The sequence below is a fragment of the Haemorhous mexicanus genome, chromosome 1, assembly GCF_027477595.1.
Source record: "Haemorhous mexicanus isolate bHaeMex1 chromosome 1, bHaeMex1.pri, whole genome shotgun sequence".
Lineage (NCBI taxonomy): Eukaryota > Metazoa > Chordata > Aves > Passeriformes > Fringillidae > Haemorhous > Haemorhous mexicanus.
This window is the reverse complement of record NC_082341.1, coordinates 69,232,017-69,259,276: the sequence shown is the minus strand read 5'-3', so window position 1 is coordinate 69,259,276 and position 27,260 is coordinate 69,232,017. Positions and strand designations below refer to the sequence as shown.

Sequence of the window (27,260 nt, the reverse complement as noted above, 5' to 3'; positions counted from 1 at the left end):
ACGAGCCGCCCCATGCTCCGCGGCTTCGGCCGCAACTCCAGGGCAAGCGCCAGCCCGCAGACACAGGGCAGACACAGGTCGGGAGGGAGCTTCCAGTGGACTCCAACCTCCGCTGGCGACTCCTGAGGGCAGCACACGCACCGCGAAAGGTGCTGGAAACACCGGTGCGACAGCGACAGAGGCCGTGCGCTCCCCGGGCAGCCACCGGGGAGCGACACCGCGGCGGGGCGGGGGCCGGGGCCAGGGCCGCGGAGGAACCCGGGGCGGCCGCCGAGGAGGCGCGGAGGACGCAGGCGAGGCGCGGCTCCACGCCCAGGAGCGCCGCTTAAAACCACCACGGAAAGGTGTGGCCTCGCCTTTCCTCTGCCGGCGGGGAGGGGACGGGACGGGACTTGCGCTCTTGCCGCCGCCGCCAGCAGCCCTCGCCGCCCGCCCGGCTCAGCACCGCGCTCCTGCCCTGCCTCACCTGCGGGCCGCCCGACCGCCGGCTCCCGGCCCTTCCCCGGCCCTCGGCGCACTGCGAGGGAGCGGCGGCACGGCGGCGGGCGCTGCCGGCCGTGAATGCTTTTCCTGCCGTCGGGTCCGGCTCAGTGTCCCCGTCGCTTTGCCCCTCGTCCCGCGCGGCCCCGGGCGGCTCTCCCGCTGCCATGAGCATCAACGGCGGGTCCCACCCGCGCATCAACACCCTGGGCCGGATGGCAAGGGCAGAGTCAGGCACCGACCTGCGCTACGAGATGAGCTCCCATGTCGGGGGCGGCGGCGGCGGCGGCGGCGGCGGCACCCACACGCACACCAGCCACAAGACCTACTACTACCAGAAGACCTACGGGGGGGACTACGCCTCCGACGGATACGGGTAGGTGCGGGTCCAGCCGGCCCCCGGCCCCGCTCCCTCGGGGCCGCCTTCCGACAGCTGCCGTGATCCCACTCGCGGTGGGATTCCCTAGGTGCGCGAGCTCGCAAGCGTCCTTTTGCTGTTCCTCCCTGAGGCGTCTTAACTTCTCTAAAAGACTTTTAATTGCAAGCGAAGAACTTACTTTTTAAAAAAAACACTTTTAGTGGTGACTCTCCTTGAAGAGAGTAGCAAGACTAAATGCTGTCTCCCGTTTGCACTGAGAGCTGTAAATGGGTCGGTGCTGGCTCTATTGACCCAACAGTTCTGTGCTGATAAACCCCTGATTTGCTCAGTGACGCAAAACCAGCTGAACTGAAGTGAATTGCTTTATACCCCATACACCCAGGCTCTGCCTTCCCCAACTAGTTGCATAACTAGGGCTATAAACCCATTTTAAGTAGTGGGAAATGTCCTCTTGTTAATTTTTGAGTTTGTTTCTAGCTTGTGCGAGGCCTGGGAGTTTAAGTAATGACTTTTCACAGATCCATCACTGACATTTGGTGGCAGGGGGCACAGATACATGACAAGCAACACTGGTCTGCTCTCCTCACCTCTTACCTTTTTAACCTTCTGCTTGCCCTGGTGCTGTGAACACAGTCAAGATCTTGTCGGCAGGGTGCCAGCTGTGAATCCTGGCTTAGGGAATGCCTTTTCTCATGGATGCATCAATCTGTGCACATCAAGTCTGACAGGGACTTTTTCCAGAGTGCAGTTATCATGAAGACTTCTCCATTTGTCTCCTTGTCTGGGAGTTCACAGGACTGAAAAGCAGGCAGCAGTTAGGGTCACTGAAGGAAACAGTGCTGGTGTATGGTACAGCACCATACACAGCTGGTGATGACTGGTATGTGTGTGTGGAATGGGTATATTAAGTCTGTTAGTCTCATTATGGATGCCAGTGACTCAGGAATTGATGCAGAAGCCCTGTCATATATGTTGTATTAGAATTTAAGCCCTAATTTTATGGATAGTACATAATTAGATTGCAAAAGGGTGGGAATTAAACATACATAGTAAATAAACAGCAGATGAGAAAAGGCAGGCTTTTTAAAATCAAGGAGATCCAAAAGTGGCCAAAGAGAATTAGGGTTATCCTAGAGAGCACAGGGTGCTCAGCTTAGGTAAGTCAGACCAGTTGCTAGAGGACCACTGAATGAATGGAATATTTGCATTCTACAGATTTTTTTGTTTATTACTTTGCCCAGTTCTTAGTTTTAGTTCTTTGTTTGACTTTCGGTTTGTTGTGTGCATAGGTGAGTTACAACGAGTTGCAGCTAGAACACATCCAGTCACCAATACAGGAGTATGATAATATCTATTTATTGCTATAGAATAAGAACAATTCGGTACTGTGGGATTGGTGAGTCCACACACTAGGACTCCAAAATGCCACTGCTGTGCTGCCTGTGTGAGGATTTGTTTTGCTGGTCATGCTTCATTGCAAATGCCTTTACAAGATTTACCTTTACTTACCTTTACCTATTTACAGGAGACAGCCATGAAAAATGAATGGCAGTGCATGTTACTTCCCGGCTGTTCTCTTTTCCTTCACTTTTCGCTGGTGCAACTCTGTTTGGATTCAGCAGGGTGATTTCCATATCACTCCCAACTTTCACTAGAGGAAAAATGCTTTCCTTTAATTTAGCATTCTTTGGCTACAGTTACATATTTTAAGCCAGCCTGTAGTTAGGCTCTTCTTTCTGTAGCATTCAGTGGTGGTGTAGCAAGGGTGGAAAGGACAGATCTGACCAAGAGGTTAACAACCTTATATCAACATTCTTTCATTTGCTTTTTATAACATGATATTAATATCTCGTTTCTGGGTTGATATGTCTGGCAAGGAGGTTGCAATGAAAGTTTCTGTTCACTGTATTGTGAGATTTCTGAGTGGAACTAAAGACAGTTATTATTGAGATGACAAGAAAAATTATTTTTTTTAATATATATATATGTATGCATTTACATATTGTTTTATTTGCAAAAATCTGACCATTCCAAATACTTCAAATATTTTCTTGCAACAGAGTGTGTGTGTTTGCCACCTTACTGAGTTGCATAGGTTTATTTTTAAGCAGTGCTTATGCACATTAAAATATTTCTCAAAACAAGTGATTTATTGTCAGTTAATGAAAAAAGCAGTTTTGCCAGATTTTGTATGTGTTTGTGTGCAGAAAATCCACTAAATGCTCTTGCATGTTGTGCTACTGGGACCAGGACCATCATCTATGGAACTGGTTTTATTAGCTACTTTTAGCCTGACATATTCAGTGCCAAAGTTTAGTGGCATCTACTGAACTGAGAAAACGAAGGCTTCTTTTTTCCACGGGGAAGATCACTCTACCCTAATTTTTAAATGCAGCAGGATTCAAGTTAGGGTCTAGTCTTGTAAGTTTTGGGGCGTATTCTGCCAAACAAGTCTGTGCTGAGTATTGCATTACTCACGGAGCAGTATGAGACGCTCCCTACCCTTAGGGCTCAGCAAGGTGCTTTTACAACATTCCCTGTTTCTTCTGGCTTGGGAACTCAGGATGAGCTTGGCCCGGAGTACAGATACTCAGCTTGACAGTGACTCACGCTGCTAAACTGCCAATTCATCAGTCAAATATTTATCAATGTCTTTGCTATGGAGATAGAAAATCTGATAAACCATGACAGAAAAGAAAAAAAAAAAAATTTGTCATTGCCGAGATTAGGGGAAAAATAGCCTAGGATTCATGGTCACTGAGTGACACGAATATAAATTAATTTACAAAATTCTGCTTAAGGATTAATGTAACTTCTGTGCTTCAAGTTAGAAAAGGAGTTAGAAAATTACCTGCCCTGCCCTGACATTACTTTGAGGAGCCGAGAAATAAAGTAAACGTGGAGAGAACCGACTCAAAGCCACACTTTTCCCTTTCCCATCAGTCTCGCAAGGATCAGGAGAGTCCTGGCTAGGCTGAGTGGTGGTAGAGATCTGGCGTAGTAACTTCCCCTTCGAGCTGCTCAGACGGCGCGGGAGGGAGGGAGGGATGGATGTGTCTGACTTGCTGCGGAATACCTGCCCTGCCGGCGGAGCCTGCGCCGCGCTCTGCCCGGCAGGGAAATGCTGCCAGCCGTGAGAAGAGACCCAGGCTGAGCCTTTCCCAGGTCTCTGTTCCGTAGGGACGTGCAGGTGTGAGAGCCTCTTGTCAGGAGAAGGGGGTTTGCTGCCTTTCGAGCCGCAGAGGTGTATTTCCATGGTCCGGGGTAGAGCCGGCGTTTCTCACCTCCCTCTCCCAGAGGCGGAGGTGGGAGCGGCAGCGTGTGAGCAGCCGGCTGCATCGGGCAGGTACGGCCTTGGGAACCGTTCTGTTGCTCCTGGTGATTCATACCACTGGGAAAAAGCACGAGGACTTTCTGTGGACAGGTGTGGCACGATCCCTTGTGAAACCCTGCATGCTGCGAAGGCACTAAGCCTCGGGGGTCCTAACAATTCAGTAATTCACTAGTGACAACTGGATTTTTGCACGTTTTTAATGGTATTTAGAGCCTGATTGTGCCAGGTGCAGAGGTCTTTTGAGGTTTCCAGCCATCATGGAGGCCCTAGTCCATGTGCATCCTTGGCAGATGGGACTAGTTTGGTGAGGCTGTGGTGTGCCAAAACTGGTCCTAGTTAGAGCAGAGACATATGGGGAGAACTCTTGATGATTGGGCAGTTTGTATTCACCTCCTTTGAGGTAGGAGGGGGAAAGCTGGACTCTAGCATTTCAGCTCCTGGTTATTTTCTTATGGATGTCATGATTCACCACCTTTATGCCGCTGCGTTTTCCAGCATACACACACCCAGCTGGCAGGTGGTGGCAGATGGGCGGGGGTATGTGCAGGCTCTGTGCTGGGAATGCAGATTCCAGGTCAGGTTTTTCTTCTGACTTGCCTACCCTGGGCATACCAGGTAATCCCTTTATGAATCTTTTGCTTGTTCAAACAGGTTTGTGTGGAGGGGGATGAGAAGTGTGAAGAAAAAGAAGTGCAATTTTTTTGCTCTTGTTGAATTATGGGAGCTGTTCAATATTCTGGATCTGCTAAAAGACTTTTTTTAAGGCTTCCTCCATTTTTTTGATGAATAAAAAAAACTAAAAAGCTTTGAATTTTTAAAAAGCTGGAAGTTTTGTGGAGGGCTTGGAAAATTTAACAAAGAGTATTCTAATTCATTTTAAATAGTATCTTCGGGACAAGAGCAACCTCTTTGTGCAGCCTCCCAAAGCTTAGGGAGTTGTGAAGCTGTGGGAAGGCTCCTCAGAATTACTGGTTGTGTTTCTTTGTCTCCTTTGCCCTGCTTCTCTGGGCACTGATCACACTCTGGATAGCCTAGCAGCCTCTGGATGTACAGTAGCAAAGGCAGACACTGGGGCAGCCCCCACGGTGGAGGTGTTTGTGCTGGGGTGTGCAGGTCTTGCAGCAGCAGGAGGCAAATGAGGAAGCAGAAGGTAGCTGGCTTCCTTGCCCCTTGGGTTTTGCAGTGATATCAGCTCCCCCAGTGGGCTGTGAGGGTGCAAGCTGAGTGTTTAGAGAAGGTATTTGGTGTATTCATAATGCATCCCTCGGGATAATTTTTTGACTGCTTGAATAAATCAGTGCCAGCAGTACCCAGCCCTGCTGTGTTGTGGGGATGTGGGCACTGCTGACATGTCTGTCTCTACGCTCATAACTCATCATAACTTGAACATGTTTCTCAGTCCCTTTTAAAGGAAAAACAGGAGTAGTTCTTTCTTGTTTCAGTAGAGCTGGAGGTCTTGTTAGGATCACAGGTACTGCTCATCAGTTAAACATAAATCCGAGTTCAGACACAGGGGATTCAACAGTAATGGCTGGATTTAGCTCAGTTGGGCTATATTCCAGCAGGGAGGTGTTGCTATCCTGCCCAAATCCCTGTGGCAGCAGGGGTTGGGCTGTCCTTTCATTTCTCAGGGAGAGCAGGAGGGTAGAATAGCAAGGGAGCAATGTGTTCTGCCTTGACATGCACTCAGAAGGGTGGCTCCTGTACAGAATGACGACAGGGAGGTGCTATGCCTTTCCTAGGGCTCTCCCTGACAGTGGAGAGCAACAGGCCTACATTTCAACATCCCAAGTAAAAACAATTCATCTGTGTTTTGAAGTGTTTTTATAATTTTAAAACAAAGACGCTACCCCCTTTTGTTTTCCTTTGTTCCTTTAATAGTTAATGACTATTAAAATTAAGTTATTTTAATGAAGAACTCTACTTAATAGGACCTTTTTGAAATTCATGAGTTGCCTTCCAAATAAGTGCCATGGTCTAAAATGAGTTGTAGGGACAAATACGTAGTTAAGGTCAGAAGCAGTCCAGTCTGTTTCCCTCAGCACTGTTCTGCAGGGTTTACAAAACCAAAGCAGCACAGCAAATAGTCAGGCTACTGCAAATGTATATGTTCATTAGTAATAGACCCTGCACTCTTTTGTTTTCAGTCCTGCTAAGAGACCAGCCTCCAGTTCTTTCCAGTTCTGCTGGATTGGTTGATAACATATGCTGCATTTGCAGGGGTGCAGTAAAACAAATGAAAAATCTGCCCATATTTTCACTGCATGGTGTGCCTACAGTGTTGGATACAACAGGATCCTCTTCATAGGTGCGAGGTTTAGATGCTGCCAGAGTTAAATCAAATTGTCATAGCAGCAGTAGGTGTTACAATGACCAAACATTACTCTAAACTCATTCAGTTTCATGTAAACAAAATTAGACAAAACAGGAGAGATGCTGACAAAATACCATGTAAAGTAACCCACTTAATCTGTAATCCTTCTCTGAGGATTGCTGGTATTCTGTATTTTTCTAAGGGACATACATATATTTTCCTGTAACATGTTTTTACTTTAAAAATATCGCTTTGTTCTTGCCTGTCCAGCATGTTCAAGGCTTGGCTCAGTTTCTTTGGTCCAGTATTTTCTGTGGTAAAACCATTTTCTATGGTTTTACTTTGGCTGTCTGTTTCCTACTGCCTCAAGGTTGGTTGTCTTATTACTCTGAGTTGGAGTTTCTGCTTTGATCTGCTCATCCCCATCAAAGGCCTGTTGGCTTCATTAAGAGGTAGATTACACTGAAGGACTTTGAAACTGCTAATGGAGAACCTTCCAGTCACATGGGTCAAAAGTACTGAAGATGTGTCCCTGTGGGACTGTGCTAGTGCCATCTGATGTAGCAACATCAGTATATGTCTGTTAAGGTGTTGTCTCACCAAGTATTTTTATTTTTAAAGTTCAGATATTAATTTATGCCCTTGGGCTTGTTTGTACAGCTAAATCCCCTTCAGATTTGAAGTTCTTGATTTCTGTTGGTTTGGTGGAGCTAACAGAATGTTTGATGGCATCAAACATCAGCTCCTAGGCTGGCATCTGCTGCTTCTGATTGTCCCCCAATAACCCCTTGTAGCTCTGTTTGGTCTTCTGACAGATTTGAGAGCAAGTGCCTCTAACAGGCCATGACCTTTTTATCGTTATCATGGGATTTATCTCTGTTTTTTCACTGGCAAAACTGGTTAGATTTTTAACAACAAAGAAAGCATTATTAAAACAGCATGCTCTTCTCTGTTTTCAATTTGTAGAGCTCCAGCTTCTGCCATTATTTTGGTTATATCTTTATCTGCTGGATTGGAGAGCCTTAAATATGTGCTGCTTTCTTCTTGTGAAGGTCCCTGTGAACTGCTGTAAACAAGTAACTTTTTGTTACTCTATTTGAAGACCTAGATAGGGTGTACTTAACCCTCTCCTTTCAAGGCCTCTGCTCCTGCCTTTGAAACAGTTTTGTGCATCTGTATTTAGCCATCTTCAGGTTTTCAATTTTTTAAATTATTTGGGCAATAATTATGGATGTGGCATTCAAACCTCATTAGAATGAACACAAAATGCTTCTATTTCTACTTCTTTGTATTTTAATTTAATGGTTTGATTCATTTGAAAATAGCTTTTCTTCACAATTTCTTACCATGTTAACTATAATAGCTATTGTTTTGACCTCTTGTCATGGTGGAGTAATGTCTTTGAGTTCAGTGAAGTTACCCTGAAGCCAGTGGAGATAGACTGACTGGTTACAGTATAAATCTGGTCACCATCTATACATTATTTGGCTTTAATGGATATCCAGCATTTGTAGCTGCCAGGACATGATGGAAAAAATGATTCAAGAAAAAATACTCTTCCAGTGTTCTAAAAAGAGAAAATTGCTTGGAAAGTTCCTCTGTCTTTTTTATTATGTTTCATTCATGAGAATAATTGTGGGTGTAATTAAATGTAAATTTCAGATGCAGTCAGATATTTCTATATCTAAACACAGCAGTGATGCCTAAGGAGAAGGAATGATTTAGAAAAGGAAGCTGACACAAAGCCTGGCACAAAATCAGACCCGTATGTTATTTTCCATAATTGTTTTCTTTAAGCAGTTTCCAAGACACACAGGGGTGCATAGCACAGTGGGTTGCAGCATTTGTGCAGCCAAGGGGTCACAGTACAAGCTGGGGGCTGCATGTGCACAGCTTGTTTTATGTCCCACGGTGACTCTGCAGTTTTGTCTCTGCACCTCTGAGGGTCTGTTCCCTGGTATGGGGGAAGCTGCTGAAAAGTTGCTCAAACAGATAGAAACAGTTCCTCAAAACAAATAGAAAAGGTTTGTTCCAGATGTGCTGATAGGAGAATGGCAGGCTGCTGGTGCATCAAAAGCACACGCTGCAGAAGAGCTCTTTAAAATATTGTTTCTCACCACTCCAGTGATTTTGCCAAGGACAGTTCTGCTTTTTCATTGTCATGATTCCTTTTGTGAAGGTTAGTCAGAGTCTGTTCAAGTCAATGGGAAGATTTCCATTGAATCCAGATTGCTTGCTGGCTCGGAATTGGGCAGGTTCACACTGGTGCTCTTGTTGGCATTAGTGTTGTAAGGAATTTTTGTCTCTTCAGCGATTTGTAATGGAAAGGGTTACCTACTGGGAGCGCAGGAGTTAGAAAACTAGGCAAGGCTTGGAAACACCTTAGCTCTTACTGTCTGTTAGTTGGGTTTGTTTTAGTTTCACTGGCAAGTGTTTGGGGTTAGGAGCCGCCTGGGCTTGCTTGGGAGGTCTGATCCCATCACCAAGGAATGGTTTCTCACTTTGAAGCACCTCACCCCCATTCAACTACAGCGGCTCACTTTGATGGCTGAATCCTAAATGCTGGAAAAGCAATATTCTGGCAGTATGGATGCAGTAGATTATGTGCAGGACAACAATAAAGACCCCGTTACCTGACTTGCTTTTCCCCCCCCACTGGTGTTTTTTACTTGGAGGCTCCAAACTCACACTTTATGTACTTGTAAGAAAGTGTGTCCTCTGACTCCAGGCTCTACATCTATTTTTGTAGTAGCTTGTGTATCTTGCAATTCATTCCTAGGACGCTGCACTAGCTTTGTGCCTTTCTGCTGATAAAAGGGCCCTTCTTACACTTGTGTGGACTTGTGTGTTCCTGTGCTTGCCTAGCTGAGGATCCTGCTTTCCTTGTGTGCCCTGACATTTGATGGCTGGTGTGATAACATGAACAATTACATCACACAAAGGCTATGCTCTAATGTATTGACTTTAACAAAGATTGCGAATAATTCATTCTCGCTGTAAGGCTGCCAAAGTTTAGTCTATCAAAGCTACAAATACCTGTGCTGGAAGAAAAACTTTCTCCTTTATGGCATGCCAATTTCTACATTCTGCTCTGTCCTGTGGCAAAGTCAGTCCATGCCTGCTGTTGCAGACTGTAAAGTGGATCTGCCGTCATGGAATTGTCATTAAAATTTCCCAGTGCAGTTGAAGTGTGTGCGTTTCTGTGAACCTGTATGAGGTGGATAATTCCGTGTAACTTCTCTTACTGTTCTGAATTTGTGTTTCTTGTATTTCTTCAAAATGCACAATTGCTCTGTATTTACTTCATCATCTTCTTCTTCTCCCCCACAACAGCCAGAATGGCACCTGTACCATGTCCAGACGCCAGAACACCATCCAGGAGCTTTTGCAAAACTGTTCGGATTGCCTGACGCGAGCTGAGCTCATAGTGCAGCCCGTGAGTGCTTCTTGTTCTCCTTATCCAAAGTGATTATGAATATTACATACATATTCTGTGTTGTTATCTGGACTCACAGGCTCTGCTTCTTCATCTCCTTTCTCCCCTTTCAGCTGTTTGTGTGAGGCAACGGGGAATGGGATGACATACCTCCTTCTTAGGTCTCCTTCTTCCCTCTGTACAGTAAAACTGATTGAAATGCATCTGGTTAATAAAAGGGGTCTTCTCGATTAAAAACAAACAAACAAACCCACCCTCAAACAGATTCTACTGCATCTTATTTTTCAGTTTTAGATCAGGACCACTGTCAGTGTTCACACCTGTTACTAATGACTACTTACACTCTCTTAGTGTGTTCTGTAGGAAATTATCATCGATTTCAGGGCCATAATGAACCTGAGCCGCCTTGGGAAATACCTTCATTACCTTTATTTTATTTTTCCAGATGATTCCTAAAGAAGTAAATGAAACTAAAGTCTTCCTAGCTGTTTCAGCTCAAATACATACACAGTCTCTGCAGTATGCTACTCTGGCACAAACCCCGAGTGCCTGGGGGCGGTTTACTCACTGATGCTAAATTCACTTCTGGCAAACACGGGGTGTCCTCTGTTCCTGCTGAAGCAAAGGAGGTTCAGGGGTGGTGAGTGCATTCTGCTGCTGAGGCCACTGAGATGTGAAACACTTTAACAGTCCTAGCAGTAGACGTGATTTAATGCGCTGTTTTGGACCCTCTGTGGACAGAAAATTCTTTCAGAAATGAACTCAGTGGTTAGGAGTTCATTTCCTTTTCAGAGATACAGGAGTGTGAGCATGTTTATATAAAAATCAATGCCAGAGTAAATACTGTGTTTTGTTCAGGATTAATATTATTCCAGTGAACTTGAAAGAAAGAGATGTTTAGTTCCAGCTTGGTGCCACAACATGCATTGCCTGCTTTGTTTCTTTCTTTTCTTTCTAAGGGACAGAGCAATGAGGTCCATAATATTTTATTTGGAAAATCAGGTCACAGCTGCATTGTGTTTTGCTCAGCATGGCTGTGTCAGTGTGCGAGGAGGTCAAAGAGCCATGGTGTCTTCCTGGTTGAAGCACCATGGCCATTCTGGTCCAACTGCACTGAGAGGGTGCATGGAGAATTTGCCTAGACTTTGGGTGATAAGGTGGGATGCAAATGTGATGGGGCATGGAGCTAGACCCAGGCAGATGGTCCTGCTTGTGTTTTTGCAGGAGAGGGAAGTCTTAGAACCTCAGGGAATCTTGTGGAAAATCAGGAGCAATATCTACCATCTCCTCCTAGGACGGACAGTGTTTCTTTCTCATCTTCTGAACACAAAAGCTCAATGTCTTAAGGTGTTAGCACACCATGTGAAGCCTTGGCTCCACTGAAATAAGCATCAAGATGTGCTGCTCTTTATGGAAAGTTTTTTTTGATAGCTATATTTTAATAATTTTCTTCCATATTTTATTTTAATAAGCACTTTCCAGTGACTGTGGATCATCAGCCTTCTGCCAGTTAAAACTGGCAGTCAGAGACCTGGCAGTTGAACCTTATCATGCTCCCTAAAAAAACCCCAGTGCTCGTAACGCCTTTCTTAAGACACCCAAAGGAAGTTTAGCTGATGAATATTTAATTTAATCTCCCATCTTTTTTTTTTCATTAGGAATTGAAATACGGGGATGGCGTCCCCCTTAGAGGGAACAGGGATCTGGAAGACTGTTTTGCACAGGCAAATGACCAAATGGACATCCTGGATGGACTGATCAGAGAGATGAGGCAGATGGGCCAGCCCTGTGACATGTATCAGAAAAGGTATTGTCAGGGAAGCGCTGGGGTCGAGAATGTGACTGATAAAAGTTTGTGGTACCTTAAGTGCTCACCTTCCCTGGTGTTGCAGGATGTAATAGAAATCAGTAAGGTGGAGCTAAATCTGTTTGGTCCCACTAACATGGAGAAGGGTCTTGCAGTAATGTATTTCTGATACAAATTGATGCCTTAGTTGTCTCCATGAAATCTTAGTATATTTTTTCCACGGTCTTTGCTTTCAACACTTTGTTTTGAATAGTTGGTGGTCCAGTAGGAGAGATAAATTGCATTGTGTGTTTTCTGGGTGTTTTGCTCACAGACACTAAGTGTTTCCTTCCCTTTCAGGCTGCTTCAGCTCCAGGAGCAAATGCGTGCCCTGTACAAAGCCATCAGCGTTCCCCGTGCCAGGAGGGCCAGCTCCAAAGGTGGTGGCTGCTTCTCCTCTCAGAGTGGCTCGGGCTGGGATGAGTACACAAAACGTGTCACAAGTGAATGCTTAAGCTGGATGAGGCAGCAGAAGGTAAATCTGTGCAAAACCCAGGGACAGTGCTGAAATTTGCTGTTGTTTACAAATGTCACCTCATATGCAGTAATGTTTTGGGTGCCAGTAGAAAAGTAAAGGTATGTGTGAATGCTCGCATGTTATTCCAAGTTCCTTTTTTTACCCTCCCAGTATTATACATATAGTGAATTCTCGCTGAAATGCAAACATGGATTGGGGTCTTCTTTTGCAGAGGAAAAGGTGTGGAAGTTAGATTTGAAAGCTAAATGAAACACAGGTGTTAACATAACGAAAGCATTGGCATATTTGTGTTAGAGATTATTATGCTCAGTATTTCCCTCCTTCCTTCCTTGCACAGATTTCCTTTGATTCATATTTATTTTAACCTTTTACACAGACAGGACCATCTTCACAGATATAACCATTGTCCAGTGTTTTACAGTTATCTTCCCCTCTAGTCTGTCTTTATCACAGAGAGGTAGAGCTGATTGCTGAAGCTACTGTTTCTTGCATTCTGAGAACAAATTTTCCAGTTCACAGCTGTTACTGATGTAACCTGGGATGGAAAGCACACACTGTGTTTTGTGCTGCTGAGGTGAAAGTTGTGTGTTGAAGTGAAAGTTTTGAGTTTGTGGTTTGAGAGCCCTTTCTGAGAGACAGGTAGGGAGGATGGAACAAGGTGGCTGAAGTCACACGTGCAGACTCCTTGTAAATTGAAATTGCATTATTTTTATCTCTCTTTATTAGATTGTTGCTTTGTGATTCTGTCATTATTATCTGGGTATGGCATTTGCCAGGTGGCTCCTATGCAAACCAGATGGGGAAGGTTGAGCTCTGTAGAGTTGCAGTATTTTTAAGTGAGTGCTAGTTACAGTCCAGTCTTTCTGTGTGGCATGTTTTAGAGGAGGAAGGGGAAGTGGGGATGCACTCCATGAGTGGTAATGTGTATAAGCATTGTGCCTGGACAGCCACAGCCAACACCATTGCTCTTCACATGCTCTGGGAGAGGAGGCTGATTTTCAGACCTGCCATGGCTTGAGGAGTGATGTTGGCCAGACTCTGGGCATGCTTCCAGTGGTGAAAGATGGGGAACAGGCTGCACCTCCCAAAGACACCACGTGATGCCCTGCTCAGACACTCCTTGCTAAACACAGGGAACATAAGCAATTGCTTTATAGCTGTGTTCCCACACTAAACCTCCTATGAAAGTAGAAGGCGCTCTCTCTCTCTCTTCCCCTTCATCCCTACAGCAAAGCTGAGGTGGGGCCAGTGAGCAGTTACCTCACTGAGAAAATGTATTTTGAACTTGCCACGATGCTGCTTCTTTCCGTCATGCCTTGCCGTGTCCCATTACTTGCTCACATTGAGACTAGGATAATGTTTCCCCTAGTTATGTGGTGGGATGTGGGAAAAAGTTCTGAGCAGCTGATGTTTTTTGCTGTTTTTCTGGTTTTTGTCTGTATGGTTTGCTGGTAGGAGAATCAGATGGTAGGGAGGGTTAGTCAAATTTCCAGTGCAGAGCTGGGGAAACTGCAGTGAAATCCAGACAGCCTTTGTTTGCATATGGCAGCCAGCCACAGCTGCCACTGTTGCTACAGTCTCTTTAGACTGTTTAAATACAACGAGAAGGGTCAAAGTCCTCTAACTTTCAAATGGCTGAATGAAAAATGGTTTTGTTTCTTGGATCATTTTCAGCACTGCCTTTGAACCCCTACGCTTGAGTTCTGGCTTTATTGTCATCTGTTGACTCATAGAGATTTGACTCCAGGCTGGTAATTACCAAATTCAGTTCCAGCCCAAGATTAGGATACCTCTTTCTTTACTGGGCATGTGCATAGACAGGCATTCAGAAAGAGCTGTAGTGTGTCTTTGCAGCGTAAAAGAGGATTTGGAATTTGAGGAGCTGATTTTAAAGTTAGGTGGCTTTTAATATTTGGAAAAAAATTAAACAAGGAATGCAGTCAGTTTTTGGGTTAGTAATTAGCAGATGTATTACTGTTTTTCAAGGCTGTTTCTAGACATTTTCTTTTGGTGTCCTACAATAAATGTTGCCAAAATGCAAAAAAACAACACATTTTCTAATTTCAGTTTATCTTCTGTGGAGATTTTTAGTGTGACTGCATTTAACTGAGGTTGTTGAAGTTTACATGAGAAAAATTAAAATGGAAATCTGGTGTACTGGGCTATAGAACTTAATTGGGCATTTTCACATGAATTGCATGAATAGCATTGTTTGATAAAGTCATGGTTTGTTTTCAGAGTGATAAGAGTGTAATCTTACTGTAGAACATAAAATAACAGTTTGGTCCAAAGACAACAGATGAAAATACACTACTGAGTGTGCTTCGTCTAGTGTAACTTAAAACAACTGAAATATTTTTCCTATTTTGTTTCTTCTGCTTTGGGAGCCTGCCACACAGCTTAATTGATGGCAATTTAAAGAAACTGTAAAACCCTATCCTGAACTTTTCTTTATTTCAGTTTTACTCTCTACTGCATAATCTCTTTCCTTCAGTTCAATTCCTTTATGTTCCAATATAGGCAGTAATGTCGGAAATCAAAGTACCAATCCTGTTTCTTGTTCCTAGGTTGAAATGGAGCAAGTGAAGTGGGGGTTTGAAGCAGCATCCATTGAGCAACAAATTTGTGAGCACAGGAGAACCCACAATGCCATCGGAGACTATCGTTGGCATCTGGACAAAGTCAAAACAGATCTGGTAATTGCCGTCCTCCCTTACATGTTGCTTGGTCTAGGTGTATAGCATTGGCTCACTGGTGTTCCACTACAAAAAAAGGAATGTTGGAAAGTTCATCCTCTCTTCAGAAAGCACTGGTGTCACGATAGCAACCCCTTCCAACTCTTAATTCCTTGAAAATTCCTCAGTATTTTAAAATAAAAATTTAGTAGCTATTTAGCTTTTTGTTGTTGTGCACCAAGGCTGACAAATAAATATTGCCGTATTATTTGTGAGACAGATGACTAAGAGTGATTATTCTCACTTGCTGTCTCAGTATATTAAACAAGAAAGTGAAAGAGTAAGGTGGATGCTCAGATGCAGCCTTGAGTCATCAGGTTTTTTCTGTGAAAAATGCCTGAATTCTGGGCTAAGATTAAAGCTTTTCTTATGTGTTGATATTATTTTTCTTTCTTTTTTTCCTCTGAGACTTCTGTTGCCCTCTTAATTTTGTGATTGGAATAAAGAAGTGACTGAAAATACTGTGTTAACTTCCTCTTCTATCAGCCCAGCAGTTAGGTATAGGAGGGAGGAGGCTTATTTAATTTCCATTCATCTTTTCTCTTATTTGGCAGGAGAGATTTCAATCTAAAGAAAAGGTAGTCTGTTCTGGAGCCCTCAACCAAGCTGAAGAGTGGAAAGGATTTTTTTCCCTTTTCCCTTCTGTTTCAAATAGGAAAGGTGATAGTCTGCCCTGTGGAATACCAGTTCCAAGGCTGGGCAGATTCCCAGCCATAGAAATGGGGATAAAGACTGGAGCTGTCTGCTCACGTTGTAATTTATACTAGTTCACAATCTCCAAAGCTTGCTCTAGGACAAGCTGGTACAGGGGTTTTGGTGCAGAAAGAAATCCAGTTTCGAGTGTTGCTTTGGTGCTACAGATTATGTGCAGGCTTGGATATATATACCAAGCATCCCTGAGAGTAATAAGTTTGTCCAAACCTTGGTTTTGTACTTCCTGAGTCATCCAGTGGAGCAAATCTGCTATTGACAGATGTCTCTTGCAGGCATTTGCATGTTACCACCTGCAATTACTATGATATTGACTCTGTAAAGGAAGTAGCAGCAAATAGGCAACTCGTAAAAGGCTCGCTAAGTGTTTGCTGTCTCTGTTCCAGCGGGAGAAGGCTGCAGTCCATCAGCTGGAGGAAGAATATGAAGGCCTGCTGGTAAGCAAGGGATGTGGTCATTTCTGAGACCCTGTTTGCTTTATTAACACCAATGTGATTGTCAAGGGATACTTCAGGTTTTGACAGAGTGACAGATGCACATTTAAATAATTCTATTCAGCAGTAAACTGAGAATGCTTTGTAGTTTCTGAAAGATTCATTTTGAGTCATGGACTTGAGATTAATGCAATGCCTGCTGTATAATTGACTTGTTCTCACAAGGAAGTTTCTAGTTTGCACCTGGTGAAAAAAGTTGGTGACTAAGCAGGTGAAGAGTAGACCTCTACCTCCTTAATGGGAGTAAGTGAAGTGATGAAATTAGGCTGTATATGAAGCTTAAAAACTTATTCAAAGGTGGTCTAGAACCAACCAAATTCTGTGTAGGGTTGTGCATCTTCCCTGCTGTGGATCTTCATGTAAAACACAGTGAGAATCTTGTGCAAATGGTTTATTTAACACTTGGGATCAGAATATGATTCCTGGCAACCTGATTTCAAGTAACAGGATGTGTATTATGATGTGAAGACAAAGATTTTTTTCTCGAAGTGTCAACTGTGCAAAAGATGCTGCTATAACATCAAGGATGTACTATGAGCAGCAAATGGAAGCAAAAGGATGTTAAATGTTCAGGCATTTCTTTAACTTCCCCCCATGCCTTTTTGCTTGCCTTCCTACATGTCCGCTACACTTGTGTTAGAAATAACTTTGGGAAGGTGCTGACATCAGGTTCCTATTCCATAAATCATGACAGGCTGTGCACTGTCTATTGCTAACAGGTTTCATGTTTCAATAAACCCAGGCACATCTGCTGTCCATTGCCAACAGGTTTTACAGACATGTGGGTTTTATTATTTTACTTTTAAAAACCCCAAAACGGAAAACCAACCAACCAACCAAAACCCCCAAAAAACCAAACAACAACAACAAAAAAAAAAAACCCACCAAAACCAACCAAACAAAAAAAAGGCAAAAGCCGTGCTGTGCTCTTAGCTTCCCTTTCTCCACCCAGCTCAGGCATTTATATGTTTATGGCTTCTCATTTCCTTGCAGAAATATTCCTTTGAGAGAATGGATCAGCTTCGCCAATTCCAGAACCTCATCCAGGCCACCAGCAGAGAGATCATGTGGATCAATGACTGTGAGGAAGAGGAGCTCCTCTATGACTGGAGTGACAGGAACACTGATATTGCCAGGAAGCAGGAGTCCTTCTCTGTAAGATAGCTCAACCTCCCTGTGCTTTCCATTAGCCCTCTCTTGGAATAGTCAGGGAGAAACAGCCTCTCTTGGGAAAGGCTCATCACAGGGTTTCTTCACTCTTTTGAAGTTCCTGGGATTTTTTTTTCTACAGTTTTTTTTTTCAATAAAGTAGTATGTATTAACCTTTTGAGTCAGGACAGGACTTTTTTGGAGTTTTTTTCTCCCATTCAGGGAGCTCTCACAGTATATTTTGACCTTGGAATGTGGCCTTCTTGGCACAGTCCACTACAGACCGGTGATCACCTACAGCTTGTGCACACAGTCATTGTGCTGGCATGCCAAACTAAGGGACTTGAATCAAGCAGTTTTAATTCTCCCTGTTGGGACTATGCAGGGCTCAGAGGTCCCTGTATTTGGCCCTGATTATCTGTCACCAGGAAGCAGAGCTGTGCTCTCTCCCTCTGATGGTTCTGCCAGCAGCACGTTGCGTGCGTGGTCAGATGTAGTTTGCCCTGCTCCTTGTCGTCTGTGGGTGTGTAGGGAAATGGAGCATGTGTGTTTGTTTAACCAGTATTGGTGCTGATCACCAAATTGAAAAAGGAATGAAAGTTCACACTATTGTGGAAGTGCCTTTTTTTTAGTTTGGTTGTTCTGGATGTTGTAAGATGCAGTCGTTTATGCTTCCGTCGTTCTTAAGAAGGGCAGAACTTAATGTGCTTTGCTCTCTGAAACAGCAAGCCTAGAGACTAGAATCGAGATGATTGCACCTTCTTTGATTCTACTGTCTTCATAATTAACTTCAGTACACCTAATGGAAACACTTTATAGTGTTAGAGGGGATAATTTTGTATTATCACAACTCTCTGGGAAATTTTAAGCAAATGAAAACACTGTTCTGCCTGTGCAGTGTGTATTTGGAGTTAGTTTAATGCTATGTTTTGGTTGTTTAGAAACGCATGAGTGAACTGGAGGTTAAAGAAAAAGAACTCAACAAGCTAAAGCAAGAAAGTGACCAGCTAGTGCTCAATCAGCATCCTGCTTCAGACAAAATCGAGGTGAGCTAGACTTTGTGTGATTTAACTTGCTCCTTTAGTTGCTACGTGGGAAAAGTTCTCGGTGAAAGTTCACATACAAAGTGCTGCATTTGGGCTCAAGAAGGGTTTGCTTGCCCAAAATCATGTCCATTTTACCCAGCTTTATGGGCTGGTCTAATAAATGTTACTCCCTTCCTCTACAAACCTAGCCATTAACAACTTAATGGAGATAGATGCAAGTAAAAATGAAATAGGGCATTATCTGAGTGTGTTGAAATTGCTGTATCTTGATTGTGCTGACTACAGTGCAGCAGAATTTATGATAGGAAGGCATGTCATTGCTGTTCTGCTGTCTTAGTAGGCATGTTTTGAAAAAAGCCACACCCTTTGTTGAGGGTTTATGTTTAATCCAAGTGCAAATACTTTCTGCAGCTGAAATTCATAGTGCCTTTCTATGGCTTAGCCAAGACACTTTTGCTTTCACAGCTTGGTGTACACTTACTTTTTAATTAAAGAGGCTGCAACAATTTGGACATTTTATTAGGAGATGCTGTAGTTGTTGCAGTTTCAAGAGTGCATAAGAACTCTGCAACTGAAGAAGCTAAAAAGAAAAAAAAATCCTTTCTGCCTTTCAGTATGTTTACTTGGTTAACTGTTATCATATTGTGTAAAATCCTATTTCTCCTGTAGTCAGTTTCTCTCTTAAAGGAAAGATTCTTTTAAGCTCCAACAGTGAAGTGAAGTTAAAGTTGTGTGTAATTTTTAAAAGAATATGCATAGCTGCTTGAGTGTTTTGAATCTAAAAACAACCAGCATAAAATAATCATGTTTGGAGGTGTTCCCTGAAAGAATGAGAACATGGCCATTTGCAGCTGAAATACTTTATTTGCACTACTCTTTGCGCATTTCACCCGTTATTGTTAGCACACCTGGGGCTTTATGTTGGTCAAACAAATTCAGGTCACAAACAGATTTCCCTTTGTGTCTCACAAGCAGGTATTTAACTCATTTCAGTTAGGTGGATGCTTAGAAGTTGCGAACCCATTTGCATGAATGACATCGTTCTGGTGTCCGTGAATTTGCTTTAGCAGATTTTTCATTTGCATTTGTGTGGAGTATAGATAATTTTGCTTGAGTCTAGGTGTGGGAGAGAGATCAGTGTGGTGGCCTGAATTGTGTATATTACTGTTTTTCTAAGGCCTACATGGATACATTGCAAACTCAGTGGAGCTGGATTCTTCAGATCACCAAATGTATTGATGTTCATCTGAAGGAGAATGCAGCTTACTTTCAGGTGAGTAGTGATGTGGAGAATTCACACTACTTTTAAAAACGCATGAATCCCATCAAAGATGTATTTATTGTGCACACATATATTTATTATAGGACACTGTTGCAATGTTATAAATGCTACCATTGTGCCAGAGGTGAACTGGGATTTCTCATTAAAGGAGCCCATCAATTTTTAGTAGACATTTTTAAGAGCTTCACACAGCCAAACTCGCAACTTTTCTCCCGCAGTTCTTTGAAGAGGCCCAAGCCACGGAGTGCTACCTGAAAAACTTACAAGACTCTATCAGAAAGAAGTTCATCTGTGATAAGAGCATGTCACTGCAGACTTTGCTGGAACAGATCAAAGAGCTGGAGGTACTGTCACACTCGCCTGACAGGTTATGTTCTGCTTTTCTGGGAAACCAGCTGCCCTCTTTAGATACCAAATGTAAACCCAAGTGCACTGCAGTGTTTAAATACAGTAGTGTGTGAACTTGAGACCATTATATTTTTAAGTCTGGAATGAGTCCAACAAATCCCCAATTTTCTGACATGCTAACAAATAAAAAAAAATAAATACTTTTATTCTTATGTGGTAGAATGGATTTTGGCTCAAAGGATAAATGCACTTGATAAGTGATTCATCATGTCACTCTATCACCGCAGTCTCTTTGAAAGGATAGAAGTCAGCTTTTTTAGCTGTTTTCTTATCACAAGTTAAGCACTGCAGTCCCAAATTGGAGAAAAAATGGTTAGTGGTGTAAAAGGCCAATTGATGAAGTCAGGTTTGAAAGTGTTAATGTTGCCTTTTTTTGTTAGCATTCATTTTGTTAGATTCTTTCAATTTATGCCTGTGCTTCTTAAACACCACTTTAACCACATTGAAGATCTGTATGAAAAACCCGCTTAGCAAATTTTGCAAACTTTGCATCTTGCCAGAACTGCAAAGATACTTAGATGTTTCTCAGCTCTTTTTAAAACTGCAGTTTTACATTGTAGGCCAAAGACTCATCCCATTGGAGCTAAAGTAAGTTTTGCCTACTATGGGTTCCAGATGTATTCCCTCTCTTAATAAAACAGTGGGAACTAGATGCCTTTTCTTTTTAGAATAAATTTGTAACATATAATTAATCTTTGCAGAATGAACGAGAGAGAATTCTTGAATACAAGAGGCAAGTGCAGAGTTTGGTGAATAAATCCAGGAAGATTGTGCAGCTGAAGCCACGTAACCCAGACTATCGAAGTAACAAGCCCATAATCCTCAAGGCTCTGTGTGACTACAAACAGGATCTGGTATTGTATCCCTTTTTGGCTGAGAATGAGCATGTGTAAACTAGAGCATTTGCAAATTACTTAGTAAGCAGACCATTGAGCTGATAGGTATAACCCCTTTATATGCTTTTGGTCAGCTTGAATTTCTTTGACAGAAGAAGCTCTGCCTTTCTTGCCACTATGAATAAACAAGTAGGTTCTTATTGGTTGATAAATCTAGTCAAAATTACTATTAATAATTGATTAAATAGCATTAATACTCATATTTCAAATTAGAACATAAAAGTCTTGTTGATAATAAGATTGAAATTGTTGTATAGAGTCCTCTCAGCATTGACACTTTTTTTTTTTTGGGTGATTGCTCACCTTTCCAGTGCCTCTCTGGATCCTTAGGTGAACAATTCATCTAACAAAGTGAGGAATATACAGTTATTCGTTGGTATTCCCATTTCTTTTCTGGATGGGCTATGAGATGAATTATGTTTTTTCTTCCTCCTCAGTACTGAGGCTGCTTGGGTTTATTTCTGTTTTTTTTTCCTTAACAATAAATTTAGATGTGCTTTCTGCTTATGTACCTCTTCCTGCACCATGGCCACACCTGTGGCTGCCCGGTGTCAGGATCTCTGGCAGTTGGAGCTGGTGAATCTGGCTCTGCCACACTCACTCCCAGTCCCTCTGCAAATATGGATGCAGCACTAAATGTCCTCATGCCCTCAGCTTGCTAGCTGAAAGCCATGCATGGTTACGTAGTTTACCAGACCATGTGTCCATATTGAGTCTTTGTTGGGGCAAGCCCCATGTCTGATGATCTAGCACTCTGGGGTTGTCTGGCTCACCCTTGGGCTTTTTTGGGTTTTCTTCACGTGGAAACCAGATTCAAGGAGAAGGGGTGGATCTGTACTGATCTATTGCCCCAATGTGAAGCTGAGATGCACACCCAGACCAGCTGGGAAGCGCTTCTGTGACCTAGGTGCATCTCCCTTGTCTGTCTCTCCTGGAAGGCCCACCTTTAGTTAACTAAGGAAAAACCCTGTTCCGCATCCTTTGCAGAAAACGGTGCGCAAAGGCGATGAGTGCATCCTGAAGGACAACAACGAGCGCAGCAAGTGGCTGGTGACCGGCCCCGGAGGAGTGGACATGCTGGTGCCATCTGTCAGCCTTATCATCCCACCCCCCAATCCATTGGCAGTGGATCTTGCTACCAAGTGAGTTGCTGCCTGAGTTTGGACGCTTGCCACTGGGGTTAGAGTTCACTCAAAATAGCAACCAGTCACAAAATATGTTCTGTGCCTTGCTCAGAGTGCTCTCCCTCTGCCCCTAAAGGTGAGGGGTTAAAGACTTAGACCCTTGACTTGAGGAAACTCACTTCAGTGAAACTTGCTGGGATCTAGGTTGGGCCCTAGAAATGTTTAAAAGTTAATGTCTATGCAGTTTTTCTCATCTGTTATAATGAAAGTCATGTATAAATTAATTTCCAAGATTTTTTCAAGTAGAGAATGAGCCTTAAGACACTCCACATCTGGTGGATGTTTCTTGGGATGTTTTGTGGCTGTGCTACAAGGACAGATGCATTTCGATCATGCTTTTTTTTCCCTTCATACCAGAATTGAGCAATACTATGAAGCTATTTTAGCGTTGTGGAACCAGCTGTATATCAACATGAAGAGCCTGGTGTCCTGGCATTACTGCATGATTGACATTGAGAAAATCAGAGCCATGACTATTGCCAAGGTAAAACATCGGCTGGTCTTGCCTGCAGACCAGAGACATCCATGACCTGATGTCTGCTGTCCCAAGCAGACCCTGCTGTATCCTGTGCAGATTTATGTTTTACAAAACCACAGGCCTTCCTTTTGCTAGGTTGCACAGAACTTCGCACATATGGGAGTTGTAATTTTATTAAAGGAGAAACAGATAAGCAGGAAGATTAGCTAAGGGAATTTATTACATACTTGCTGTACTAGCTCCCACTGTACAGGGGCATGGATAAGCAGAGTAAGAGGTAGAATTTCAAACTGCTGTTAAGGTATGAAATCATGGTAACAAGGATAGCTTAACTCACATGGTACTCTTAGCACCATACTTTTAGAGGCAGCCTAGTTAGGATTTATTCTAAAGTGTGATTACTTTGGGTTTTTTCTAGGTTTATTAGTTTGTTCCTTAATGATTACTAGTCATAAAACTTCTCCAATTGCTTTTTTTTCCCTTTTATTTCAAAATTCCCTTCTTCCTTATTTCAGCTGAAAACAATGCGTAAGGAAGATTACCAAAAAATAATAACTGACCTGGAGATCCATTATCAAGAATTCCTCAGAAACAGCCAAGGTTCAGAGATGTTTGGTGATGAAGACAAACGAAAGATCCAGACTCAGTTCACTGATGCTCAGAAGCACTACCAAACCTTGATCATACAACTGCCTAATCAACCACGACCACCACAAACAGGTTTGTTGTCATCCTGGCTTTTGTAGAGTTTGGATTGCTGGGGATTCTTTGTGCCAGAGGTGGCCGGTTGTGCATCTTTTATGCAAAAATGTTCTCTTCAACATAGGAATAGGATTGTGTTCAAGAACTGTTCTGTTGTCTCCCAACAGAACAAAACTGGCCGTGCACAGGGGAGTGCATGGCTCCTTCCTATGATGGGAGTCTGGGAATAGTGCTCTAAAATTCATGGAACTTGCTGGGAGAATGAGAGGAATTTAGTCCATCTGATACATTTTCTATTATTAGGAAGCTAAATCTCACTGCTGCATTTTAGGAAGCAAGTTTATATTTTTGGAGAGGAAAGGAGAGATTTCATTCCCTGAAACAGCTGCCTAAGGGCCCAGATCTTCTACCTATTCTTAGTTTTACAGGTCAACTCAGTGCTTGGGTCACTTGGACACTCCTTTGGCTTCCTACGTGTTCCTGATCAGTTCTCTGGCAGTTGATGCTTACCCAATTCATTTTACCATTTCAGTGGTCCCAACTGAGTGCTGTCCCGTGGGTTCCTCAAACACCATAATCGTTAATGAGAGAAACCGAGAGTATGAGAAGCAGGAGGCATGGCTGCTGATGGAGCTTCAGAAACTTCGGCGTCAGATTGAAGCTGCTGAGATTCAGATGGTTCAAAGAGCTCCTCTTGGAGTGGATCAAGGGGCTATGCACGACTTTTCAGCCAGAATAAAGGACTTAGAGGTAATTGTGGATGTTTGCCTTTGAGCATCTCAAGCTCTGTATGACGCTGTGCTGCAGTTCTGTTTATGATCAGCTGGGAAAGACACACATCCTGTGGAGAATAATATCAGTTGGAGGCTAACCATATTGATTTGAATTAAAATTTACCTTCCAAGTAGAAGAAGTTGACTCTTGAATTTTAGGAATCAAATTCTACAAGGCAAGAAATACAGGACTGATGTCAGGTCTCTGTGAGTTCATGTTACACCTCATCCAGAGTAAAGTGCCATTAAAATCCTTTTCCAAGGACTTCACTTAACCTACCTACCTGTAAAGTGCTGTCTGTGGGATACAGACTGGATAAACGAGGCTTACTGTCCCTCTCCTAGCTCTCTAGATTTGTAGAAGACCATGGAGAGAAGATTGTTACAAAAAGGTCACAGGTTTGGCATTTGAGAAGTTCCCATGGGGCAATGAGGTTGCGAAGGTCTCAAGAGCAGAAGGACCTTGGCATGTCAGAGCTGAGTTTTGGAGTGTAGATGCTTAAAAAGACATATGACCTATTGTGGACAAAAAAGAAACTGCTCAGGAGTGCGTGCTTAGAAGAAAGCAAGCTCAGCCACTTCTTCAGTCCTCAGTCAAGCTGGTTATGTAAGAGCAGGCTGCTTGGATAAGGAGACCAATTCCTTGTGAATATAGAATAGAATGATCATTCAGCCAACCAAAACTGTGTTAACCAGGCATTCTCTTTTTCCTTAGGGTGTGCAGAACGACTCTCAAATAATGGCTGAAACCCTCAATAAGCATAAGGACTTGCTGCCTAACTTCAGAGGCTGTGAGAAGTATGTGTACTTGCAATCAGAGATAAATGCCCTCTTTCAAAAACTGGAAAATATTAATGGTGTTTCTGCTGGCTACTTAGACAGGTAAGTAAATTGAGGCTTTTGCAATAAATATTCACTATCTCCCATAATTCATAGTCCAGAATGCCTTTTGTTACCAGTAGTGTAAAATTAAACCTTCTCTGCAAATTGTGTACGTGTTGATAGAAACAGACACATGAATTTTTTTCTCTTTTCTGGAGCACTTTAAAAAAGAAGGTGAGAAGAGTGGGTATCACAGAAATTTCTTCTGTTACCTATTCTCTTTAGCCAATCATCTGCAATTAATTAAAAATATCACTGTTCCTTCCTTAGTCCTTATATGTAATGGATTAGTCCTTAGTCCTTCCTTAGTCTTCCTTATAACGGATTTGCCTTGTATCATTTAGCTTGAATGCACTGAGGTGTCTGCTCCAGGTTATTCTGCAAACAGAAGATGTGATCAGAGTTTATGAAGTCAGGCTGTCTGAAGAAGAGACTGTTCCTCTGGATCTTGATAAAGTGGAGGCTTATCGGGCTTGTCTGAAGGTGAGGGGCCAAAACCCAAGGGCACGGCAAAACAAAATCTGTCATGCCAGCACTGATCTATTGAGCTGGGGGGAACCCTTCCAAAACCACAGGAGGTAGAAATGCTGATCCTGTTGTATTTTATGTTTTGTAAATCAGGCACATTCTTGCTGGCTGGTCCAGGGAGGGGATTGTCCTCCTCTGCAATGGTGCAGCCCTCCCTTGAGTCCTGTGTTCAGTTTTGGGTGCCACAAGATAAAAAATAAATAAAGTTATTAGATAGCGTCCAAAGGAGGGGTGTGAGAATGGTGAAGGGCTTTGAGGAAGCTGTATGAGGAGTGGCTGAGGTCACTTGGTCAGTTCAGCCTGGAAAAGAAAAGACTGAGGGGAGACCTTGTTGCACTTATAACTTGTTCAAAAGAGGAAGAGGAGGGGCAGACTTTGATGTCTTCTCTGTGGTGACCAGTGAAAGGACCTAAGGGAACAGGAAGGAGCCATGTCAGGGGAAGTTTATGTTAGATATCAGGAAAAGATTCTTCATCCAGAAGTGGGCTGGGCACTGGAACAGGTTCCCCAGGGAAGTGGTCGCAGCACCAAGCCAACAGAGTTCAAGAAGGATTTGGACAGTGTTGTCAGGCATGTAATGTGACTCTTGGGGTGTCCTGTGCAAGGCCAGGAGTTGGATTCACTGATCCTTGTGGGTCATTTCCAACTCAAGAAACTGTGATTCTATGAAATTATTGAAAGTAACATACAGGTTATTACTTCTTCCACACCCTGGTTTTTGCTGTCCCCACAGCTGTTTGGAAGCTTTCTGTAGCTCTCATTTGACATGACAAAAAGGTAACTGGGTTGTGCTCCATTTGCACCACCTACACACTTTTTCCCTACTAAAGGCAAGAACAGAAAATAATGAAAGAGTTCTTGTTCTTCCAAATGCACAAAAGGACCAGCAGATAAAGCCGGATAAAAGACTGGATCTGCAAGACAACTTTGTGCTCAGCAAGGCAGTTATTTCACTTTTCCCCTTGTGCAGGCTGAATACTTTTCACTCTAAGATTTGACATACTCTGTAGCAAAACCAGGACACTCAATAACACTCAAATTTACATTTTACACCTAGAGAACAACAAGGGCAATTAACAAGCCTACATGCAATAAAGGAGATACTGCCTTCAAATCTACATTCACTAGTGATAAACACAGATAATAGTGTACAGAAATGGGTTACAGAGACCTTCCATGCAGCTGGGAGTTGTTCTTAGCTGGTGCAAATTTGAGCTACACAAAAAAAAAAAACCAAACAAAAAACAAACAACCAAAAAAGCTTGAGCATATCACTGAAGGCTGTAGTTATCCCTGTGACTGGGGATGCAAGGCAGACCTTATATACAGCCTGTGCTGTATATTCCATTTGGTGATGCCCACAGTATGCAGGTATGTGTACCTAAACAAGTGTGGGTGTGGGTGTGTGTGAAGAAATATCTCCATGGAAGATGTTTATAAAAATGTAACTAGGAAAACAATGACCAAAAAAAAAAATCAGAGCAGATTTTTAGATGTTTAAAAACTGGATATGTCACTCCTGAGGCTTGATTCCACAGCTGCTGCAAGTGCAGGAATCTTTTATATTTCGGTGAAATTTTCTAGTTTGTTGTTTCTAGGAACAAACAAGGCTCTTGTTCTGCTCTGGTAACTGCTCTGCAGAGCTCTGAGGAACTGAAATGTTGGCTTCAGAATATAATAGAGGGCTTTAGTTTAGCAAATTATTTAGTCTAACTTTAAACACAT

The 27,260-nt window shown here is 42.9% G+C and overlaps 1 protein-coding gene across 4 annotated transcripts in view; it reads left to right on the top strand.

Moving 5' to 3' along the window:
* Window positions 1-373: 373 nt before the first annotated feature.
* The window catches only part of DSP (desmoplakin), a 39,338-nt gene continuing 12,451 nt past the window's right edge, over window positions 374-27,260 (top strand). Inside the window, exons 1-17 of one of the 4 annotated variants that reach the window (XM_059852757.1) lie at window positions 374-856; window positions 9,841-9,943; window positions 11,602-11,750; window positions 12,090-12,264; window positions 14,835-14,963; window positions 16,100-16,150; window positions 17,201-17,362; window positions 18,298-18,402; window positions 19,580-19,675; window positions 19,903-20,028; window positions 20,794-20,946; window positions 21,976-22,130; window positions 22,530-22,656; window positions 23,166-23,370; window positions 23,885-24,102; window positions 24,841-25,007; window positions 25,352-25,490. In XM_059852757.1, coding sequence (XP_059708740.1) covers window positions 648-856; window positions 9,841-9,943; window positions 11,602-11,750; window positions 12,090-12,264; window positions 14,835-14,963; window positions 16,100-16,150; window positions 17,201-17,362; window positions 18,298-18,402; window positions 19,580-19,675; window positions 19,903-20,028; window positions 20,794-20,946; window positions 21,976-22,130; window positions 22,530-22,656; window positions 23,166-23,370; window positions 23,885-24,102; window positions 24,841-25,007; window positions 25,352-25,490 — 2,469 coding nt within the window. In that variant the 5' untranslated portion in view covers window positions 374-647. Of the gene's footprint in view, window positions 857-4,098; window positions 4,206-9,840; window positions 9,944-11,601; window positions 11,751-12,089; window positions 12,265-14,834; window positions 14,964-16,099; window positions 16,151-17,200; window positions 17,363-18,297; window positions 18,403-19,579; window positions 19,676-19,902; window positions 20,029-20,793; window positions 20,947-21,975; window positions 22,131-22,529; window positions 22,657-23,165; window positions 23,371-23,884; window positions 24,103-24,840; window positions 25,008-25,351; window positions 25,491-27,260 lie in introns of those variants that run through there. The other 3 variants (XM_059852738.1, XM_059852748.1, XM_059852729.1) reach the window with 3 other exon arrangements.